The 9,068-nt window shown below is 50.8% G+C and overlaps 3 protein-coding genes across 3 annotated transcripts; all 3 read left to right on the top strand.

Moving 5' to 3' along the window:
• Positions 1-1,656: 1,656 nt before the first annotated feature.
• Positions 1,657-2,055, top strand: VOLCADRAFT_93994 (uncharacterized protein; the record flags this gene model as incomplete). Its single annotated transcript, XM_002953280.1, has 1 exon — positions 1,657-2,055. One exon carries the CDS (start codon positions 1,657-1,659, stop codon positions 2,053-2,055), a length of 399 nt encoding a protein of 132 aa, XP_002953326.1.
• A 2,034-nt stretch (positions 2,056-4,089) lies between these two features.
• On the top strand, positions 4,090-4,461 carry VOLCADRAFT_93993 (uncharacterized protein; the record flags this gene model as incomplete). The annotated part of the gene is made up of 1 exon (XM_002953279.1): positions 4,090-4,461. One exon carries the CDS (start codon positions 4,090-4,092, stop codon positions 4,459-4,461), a length of 372 nt encoding a protein of 123 aa, XP_002953325.1.
• Positions 4,462-6,313: 1,852 nt separating this feature from the next.
• On the top strand, positions 6,314-6,712 carry VOLCADRAFT_93992 (uncharacterized protein; the record flags this gene model as incomplete). Its single annotated transcript, XM_002953278.1, has 1 exon — positions 6,314-6,712. The coding sequence occupies one exon, from the start codon at positions 6,314-6,316 to the stop codon at positions 6,710-6,712; it is 399 nt and encodes a 132-aa protein (XP_002953324.1).
• Positions 6,713-9,068: the final 2,356 nt, after the last annotated feature.

Raw genomic sequence — 9,068 nt, 5'->3', positions numbered from 1 at the left:
ACGCGCTATGCTATGCTACGCTATGCTATGCCGTACGCGCTATGCTGTGCTACGCTATGCCGTACGCGCTATGATATGCCGTACACGCTATGCTATGCTACGCTATGCCGTACGCGCTATGCTATGCCGTACGCGCTATGCTATGCTACGCTATGCCGTACGCGCTATGCTATGCCGTACGCGCTATGCTATGCTACGCTATGCCGTACGCGCTATGATATGCTACGCTATGCCGTACGCGCTATGATATGCTACGCTATGCCGTACGCGCTATGATATGCCGTACGCGCTATGCTATGCTACGGCATATGCTTGCAGATCGCATCTGGCATGTGCTTGCAGATCCCATATGCTTGCAGATCGCATATGCTTGCAGATCACATATGATTGCACATCGCATGTGGCATATGCTTGCAGATGAAGCATTTGCGCATATGAAACACATGTGCATATGTGCATATGAAGCATATGTGCATATGTGCATATGTGCATATGTGCATATGTGCATATGTGCTTCTGTGCATATGAAGCATATGTGCACATGTGCACATGAAGCATATGTGCATATGTGCATATGAAGCATATTGCATATGTGCATATGTCCATATGAAGCATACGAAGAAAAAAGAAAAAAAAGCGCGCAAAAAAAAGACGCGCGCGCACTGGGGATTGAACCGGCGACTTGGTGGACAGACTAGAGCGCGCTGTTCGCGCGAGTGGGCCGTATCTCCGTTGCTGGCTGATGCTGGCTGATTCCTGCATTGCACGCAACCACTATGCGCCGTGCTTGGTATATGCAAATCAGCTGAGGACCTACGGGAGCGCGCTCCGTTCACGCATGAAGTCCACAACGACCAAACGCACGCGTTATGGAGCATGTAGTTGCATACTGGCGAAATATGCGCAGTTGAATCGCACAGCCGGTAGTCGGCCAAGCCAACGCATCAAATGTGTACAAGGCGAGTTTATATTACAGACACTTCAAGACTTGCTTTCTTGGCTAATATGGAGGATTTTGATGGAGGAACTCACTTGGGTCCCATGTTGGCGAGAGGAACGTACAAGTTTCAGTAGGCAGAGGTCGTAATTGATAGATGACACGCAGAGGACATAATGCTATACATTCCAGGCAGGCCTGGGTTTAATAATTTTTACAGCGCACGTACATTTGTGCAACCTTGAGGTGATGCAACTTTGTTCTCACGACCCGATCGGATTTCATTCGTCAGGTGTCACCGACCTTGGGCGAACCTTGGCGAAATGCGCATGCTTGTAATAGGAGGACTATGACTCCCGCGAACATGCACGGTTGAACGTGCGAGGTGGACACGTATACTAATTGAGCCGTTAAGAATATCAGCTCGTGAACGGCGGAGAAGGCGAAAGAAGCGAAAAGAAAGAGCAAAAAACTCGAAAGTATTTCGGCACAGTGACAAGGGGAATTGCGAGAATCGTCAAAGCTTAAAAGCGAAGAACGATGCTATATGAAGCGCGTACAGCATTCATTCCGACGCGGAAGCGTGTTTTGAGGCGTGCATCAAATTATGCGATAAAGCGCGCGTTGAATTCCGCGGCTAATTGTACATTGAATTGTGCATGGAATTGTGCATTTAGAGCTGTACGAATCGTGCTGTATGAAGCGTGTACGGCATTCATATGAAGCGCGCATCGAAGTATGCGCTAAAGTGCGCGTCGAATTCCGCGGCTAATTGTACGTTGAATTGCGCGTCGAATTGCGTGTTTAGAGCTGTGCGAATCGCGCTGTATGAAGCGCGTACGGCATTCATTCCGACGCGGAAGCGCGTTTTGAAGCGCGCATCGAATTGTGCAACAAAGCGCGCGTTGAATCCTGCGTCTGAATGTACGTTGAATTGCATATCGAATTGCGCGTTTAGAGGTATGCGAATCGCGCTGTATGAAGCGTGTACGGCATTCATTCCGACGCGGAAGCGCGTTTTGAAACGCGCATCAAATTATGCAATAAAGCGCGCGTTGAATTCCGCGGCTAATTGTACATTGAATCGTGCATCGAATTGCGCATTTAGAGCTAGGTGAATCGTGCTGTATGAAGCGCGTACGGCATTCATTCCGACGCGGAAGCGCGTTTTGAAGCGCGCATCGAATTGTGCAACAAAGCGCGCGTTGAATCCCGCGGCTGATTGTACGTTGAATTGCATGTCGAATTGCGCGTTTAGAGCTATGCGAATCGCTGTACGAAGCGTGTACGGCATTCATTCCGACGCGGAAGCGCGTTTTGAAACGCGCATCAAATTATGCGATAAAGCGCGCGTTGAATTCCGCGGCTAATTGTACATTGAATTGTGCATCGAATTGCGCATTTAGAGCTGTGTGAATCGTGCTGTATAAAGCGCGTACGGCATTCATATGAAGCGCGCATCGAATCCTGCGCTAAAGTGCGGAGAAGGCGAAAGAAGCGAAAATAAAGAGCAAAAAACTCGAAAGTATATCAGCACAGTGACAAAGGGAATCGTCAAATCAAAGCGAGATCGTCAAAGCTTAAAAGCGAAGAACGGTGCTGTATGAAGCGCGTACGGCATTCCTTCCGGCGCGGAAGCGCGTTTTGAGGCGTGCATCAAATTATGCGATAAAGCACGCGTTGAATTCCGCGGCTAATTGTACATTGAATTGTGCATCGAATTGCGCATGTAGAGCTGTGTGAATCGTGCTGTATGAAGCGCGTACGGCATTCATATGAAGCGCGCATCGAATTATGCGCTAAAGTGCGCGTCGAATTCCGCGGCTAATTGTACGTTGAATTGCGCGTCGAATTGCGCGTTTAGAGCTGTGCGTATGTGCATATGTGCATATGAAGCATATGTGCATACGTGCATATGGTCATATGTGCATGCATATGAAGCATATGAAGCATAGCATATGAAGCATATGAAGCATATGAAGCATACGAAGAAAAAAAAGAAAAAAAGCGGCGCGCAAAAAGAAAAAGGCGGCGCACTAGGGGTCGAACCGACGACTTGGTGGACAGACAGACGGACAGACGGACGGACGGCGAATCGGCCTAAGGCCTCCGCTAGACTACTACGTAGTCGCTACGGCTACGGAGGGACGGACGGACGGAGGGACGGCGAATCGGCCTAAGGCCTCCGCTAGACTACTACGTAGTCGCTACGGCTACTAGAGCGCGCTGTTCGCGCGAGTGGGCCGTAGCTCCGTGTGTGCGTTGTACGGCGGTTAAGGGCGTACGTATACGGCGTGTATGACACACGCGCATTTCGTAGGAATATGAAGCTTGCGGAGCCTAGCACGCAAATGTAGTCTGTCGGGCAGTGTGCAGCACTCGCGCGGGAATCGAACCCCACCTCCGGGTCGGCACGTGCAGCTGCGTGCCGTGCAGCATCCTGCTGGCGCTGCAACACCCGCAACTCAGGAGGGGCTGCGGCACGCTGTGCAGCTTTCTGCCGTCGCCATTTAGCCCGTAATTCCGCAGCAGAAGGTTCAGCAGCCTCTTGCTGCTCCTCCACCGGCGTATCGACAGCAGCAACCGCTTGCTGGCCCTCTGCGGACCCCCTTGAATTAGCTGGCGCGGCTGTCTGCTGTGATGCAGCATGCTGCCGCTGCTGAGGTGCTTGGTCAGTGCACAAATCACTAAACGGACGTGTTCTCCCACAACGGAACCCGTCTGCAAGCGAACCGAGCCGAAGCCGCTTCGAAGGAGGCCGATCTGCCATAAAGACCTAACGATTTAACGAGGCGAACACGAGGCGAACACGTGCGAGGTGGACACGTATACTAATTGAGCCGTTAAGAATATCAGCTCGTCAACGGCAGAGAAGGCGAAAGAAGCGAAAAGAAAGAGCAAAAAACTCGAAAGTATTTCGGCACAGTGACAAGGGGAATTGCGAGAAGCATCAAAGCTTAAAAGTGCAGAACGGTGCTGTATGAAGCGCGTACGGCATTCATTCCGACGCGGAAGCGCGTTTTGAGGCGTGCATCAAATTATGCGGTAAAGCGCGCGTTGAATTCCGCGGCTAATTGTACATTGAATTGTGCATCGAATTGCGCATTTAGAGCTGTGTGAATCGTGCTGTATGAAGCGCGTACGGCATTCATATGAAGCGCGCATCGAATTATGCGCTAAAGTGCGCGTCGAATTCCGCGGCTAATTGTACGTCGAATTGTTTAGAGCTGTGCGAATCGCGCTGTATGAAGCGTGTACCGACGCGGAAGCGCGTTTTGAAGCGCGCATCGAATTGTGCAACAAAGCGCGCGTTGAATCCCGCGGCTGATTGTACGTTGAATTGCATAGCGAATTGCGCGTTTAGAGGTATGCGAATCGCGCTGTATGAAGCGTGTACGGCATTCATTCCGACGCGGAAGCGCGGTTTGAAACGCGCATCAAATTATGCGGTAAAGCGCGCGTTGAATTCCGCGGCTAATTGTACATTGAATTGTGCATCGAATTGCGCATCTAGAGCTGTGTGAATCGTGCTGTATGAAGCGCGTACGGCATTCATATGAAGCGCGCATCGAATTATGCGCCAAAGTGCGCGTCGAATTCCGCGGCTACTTGTACGTTGAATTGCGCGTCGAATTGCGTGTTTAGAGCTGTGTGAATCGCGCTGTATGAAGCGCGTACGGCATTCATTCCGTCGCGGAAGCGCGCATCGAATTATGCGCTAAAGCGCGCATCGAATTCCGCGGCTAATTGTACATTGAATTGCGCATCGGACTGCGCGTTTAGAGATGTGCGAATCGTGCTGTATGAAGCGCGTACGGCATTCATTCCGGAACGCGTTTTGAAGCGCGCATCGAATTGTGCGACAAAGCGCGCGTTGGATTCCGCGGCTGATTGTACGTTGAATTGCATGTCGAATTGCGCGTTTAGAGCTATGCGAATCGCGCTGTATGAAGCGTGTACGGCATTCATTCCGACGCGGAAGCGCATTTTGAAACGCGCATCGAATTGTGCGATAAAGCGCGCGTGTTGAAGTTTGCGTGTTGATGTTGCGCGTTGAAGTTTGCACGTTGAAGTGTGCGATCTGCTATCGCTGCATATCGCATATCGCATAATATGCATACGTGCATATGAAGCATATGAAGCATATGAAGCATATCATGCATATGTGCGCGTGTTGAAGTTTGCACGTTGAAGTTTGCGATCTGCTATCGCTGCATATCGCATATCGCATCATATGCATATGTGCATATGAAGCATATGAAGCATATAATGCATAGGTGCGTGTGCACGTATCGTGAAGTGCGTGTGTTTAAGCGCACGTTGAAGTTTGCGATCTGCTATCGCTGCATATCGCATATCGCATCATATGCATATGTGCATATGAAGCATATGAAGCATATAATGCATAGGTGCGTGTGCACGTATCGTGAAGTGCGTGTGTTTAAGTTGGAACGTCGAAGTTTGCGATCTGCTATCGCTGCATATCGCATATCGCATAAGATGCATATGTGCACATGAAGCATATGAAGCATATGAAGCATATGAAGCAGCCGAAGAAAAAAAGAAAAAAAGCGGCGCGCAAAAAGAAAAAAAGCGGCGCGCTAGGGGTTGAACCGACGACTTGGTGGACAGACGGACGCCGGATCGGCCTAAGGCCTCCGCTTTCCTACTTCGTAGGAGCTACGGCGACGGACGGCGAATCGGCCTAAGGCCTCCGCTTTCCTACTTCGTAGGAGCTACGGCTACTTCGTAGGAGCTACGGCGATAGAGCATATGAAGCATACGAAGAAAAAAAAAGAAGAAAAAAGCGCGCAAAAGAAAAGACGCGCGCGTGCTGGGGATTGAACCGGCGACGTGGTGGACAGATAGAGAGACGGACGGACGGACTAGAGCGCGCTGTTCGCGCGAGTGGGCCGTAGCTCCGTAGCGGCGCTGACGCTGAATTGCACGCTAAATTGCGCGTTGCACGGCGTTGTCGCAAGCGCGTACGGCATAGCATAGTGCGTACGGCATAGCGAAGCATAGCATAGCGCGTACGGCATATCACAGCATAGCATAGATCGTATATGCTTGCAGATCGCATATGCTTGCACATCGAATGTGGCATATGCTTGCAGATCGCACCTGGCATATGATTGCAGATCGCATATGCTTCCAGATCGCATATGCTTGCAGATCGTATATGCTTGCAGATTGCGCGTTGCACGGCGCTGTCGCAAGCGCGTACGGCACAGCATAGTGCGTACTGCATAGCGCATCAAATTATGCGATAAAGCGCGCGTTGAATTCCGCGGCTAATTGTACATTGAATTGTGCATCGAATTGCGCATTTAGAGCTGTATGAACCGTGCTGTATGAAGCGCGTACGGCATTCATATGAAGCGCGCATCGAAGTATGCGCTAAAGTGCGCGTCGAATTCCGCGGCTAATTGTACGTTGAATTGCGCGTCGAATTGCGTGTTTAGAGCTGTGCGAATCGCGCTGTATGAAGCGCGTACGGCATTCATTCCGACGCGGAAGCGCGTTTTGAAGCGCGCATCGAATTGTGCAACAAAGCGCGCGTTGAATCCTGCGTCTGAATGTACGTTGAATTGCATATCGAATTGCGCGTTTAGAGGTATGCGAATCGCGCTGTATGAAGCGTGTACGGCATTCATTCCGACGCGGAAGCGCGTTTTGAAACGCGCATCAAATTATGCAATAAAGCGCGCGTTGAATTCCGCGGCTAATTGTACATTGAATCGTGCATCGAATTGCGCATTTAGAGCTAGGTGAATCGTGCTGTATGAAGCGCGTACGGCATTCATTCCGACGCGGAAGCGCGTTTTGAGGCGTGCATCGAATTATGCGATAAAGCACGCGTTGAATTCCGCGGCTAATTGTACGTTGAATTGTGCATCGAATTGCGCATTTAGAGCTGTGTGAATCGTGCTGTATGAAGCGCGTACGGCATTCATATGAAGCGCGCATCGAATTATGCGCTAAAGTGCGCGTCGAATTCCGCGGCTAATTGTACGTTGAATTGCGCGTCGAATTGCGCGTTTAGAGCTGTGCGTATGTGGATATGTGCATATGAAGCATATGTGCATACGTGCATATGCTCATATGTGCATTGCATATGAAGCATATGAAGCATAGCATATGAAGCATATGAAGCATATGAAGCATACGAAGAAAAAAAAGACTAATTGTACGTTGAATTGCGCGTCGAATTGCGTGTTTAGAGCTGTGCGAATCGCGCTGTATGAAGCGCGTACGGCATTCATTCCGACGCGGAAGCGCGTTTTGAAGCGCGCATCGAATTGTGCAACAAAGCGCGCGTTGAATCCTGCGTCTGAATGTACGTTGAATTGCATATCGAATTGCGCGTTTAGAGGTATGCGAATCGCGCTGTATGAAGCGTGTACGGCATTCATTCCGACGCGGAAGCGCGTTTTGAAACGCGCATCAAATTATGCAATAAAGCGCGCGTTGAATTCCGCGGCTAATTGTACATTGAATCGTGCATCGAATTGCGCATTTAGAGCTAGGTGAATCGTGCTGTATGAAGCGCGTACGGCATTCATTCCGACGCGGAAGCGCGTTTTGAAGCGCGCATCGAATTGTGGAACAAAGCGCGCGTTGAATCCCGCGGCTGATTGTACGTTGAATTGCATGTCGAATTGCGCGTGTAGAGCTATGCGAATCGCTGTACGAAGCGTGTACGACGCGGAAGCGCGTTTTGAAACGCGCATCAAATTATGCGATAAAGCGCGCGTTGAATTCCGCGGCTAATTGTACATTGAATTGTGCATCGAATTGCGCATTTAGAGCTGTGTGAATCGTGCTGTATAAAGCGCGTACGGCATTCATATGAAGCGCGCATCGAATCCTGCGCTAAAGTGCGGAGAAGGCGAAAGAAGCGAAAATAAAGAGCAAAAAACTCGAAAGTATATCAGCACAGTGACAAAGGGAATCGTCAAATCAAAGCGAGATCGTCAAAGCTTAAAAGCGAAGAACGGTGCTGTATGAAGCGCGTACGGCATTCCTTCCGGCGCGGAAGCGCGTTTTGAGGCGTGCATCAAATTATGCGATAAAGCACGCGTTGAATTCCGCGGCTAATTGTACGTTGAATTGTGCATCGAATTGCGCATTTAGAGCTGTGTGAATCGTGCTGTATGAAGCGCGTACGGCATTCATATGAAGCGCGCATCGAATTATGCGCTAAAGTGCGCGTCGAATTCCGCGGCTAATTGTACGTTGAATTGCGCGTCGAATTGCGCGTTTAGAGCTGTGCGTATGTGGATATGTGCATATGAAGCATATGTGCATACGTGCATATGCTCATATGTGCATTGCATATGAAGCATATGAAGCATAGCATATGAAGCATATGAAGCATATGAAGCATACGAAGAAAAAAAAGAAAAAAAGCGGCGCGCAAAAAGAAAAAGGCGGCGCACTAGGGGTCGAACCGACGACTTGGTGGACAGACAGACGGACAGACGGACGGACGGCGAATCGGCCTAAGGCCTCCGCTAGACTACTACGTAGTCGCTACGGCTACGGAGGGACGGACGGACGGAGGGACGGCGAATCGGCCTAAGGCCTCCGCTAGACTACTACGTAGTCGCTACGGCTACTAGAGCGCGCTGTTCGCGCGAGTGGGCCGTAGCTCCGTGTGTGCGTTGTACGGCGGTTAAGGGCGTACGTATACGGCGTGTATGACACACGCGCATTTCGTAGGAATATGAAGCTTGCGGAGCCTAGCACGCAAATGTAGTCTGTCGGGCAGTGTGCAGCACTCGCGCGGGAATCGAACCCCACCTCCGGGTCGGCACGTGCAGCTGCGTGCCGTGCAGCATCCTGCTGGCGCTGCAACACCCGCAACTCAGGAGGGGCTGCGGCACGCTGTGCAGCTTTCTGCCGTCGCCATTTAGCCCGTAATTCCGCAGCAGAAGGTTCAGCAGCCTCTTGCTGCTCCTCCACCGGCGTATCGACAGCAGCAACCGCTTGCTGGCCCTCTGCGGACCCCCTTGAATTAGCTGGCGCGGCTGTCTGCTGTGATGCAGCATGCTGCCGCTGCTGAGGTGCTTGGTCAGTGCACAAATCACTAAACGGACGTGTTCTCCCACAACGGAACCCGTCTGCA

This window comes from Volvox carteri (genome assembly GCF_000143455.1).
Source record: "Volvox carteri f. nagariensis unplaced genomic scaffold VOLCAscaffold_35, whole genome shotgun sequence".
In the NCBI taxonomy this organism is placed as follows: Eukaryota; Viridiplantae; Chlorophyta; class Chlorophyceae; order Chlamydomonadales; family Volvocaceae; genus Volvox; species Volvox carteri.
The sequence above is the reverse complement of the archived record's forward strand: the minus strand, read 5'-3'. Positions and strand labels throughout refer to the sequence as shown.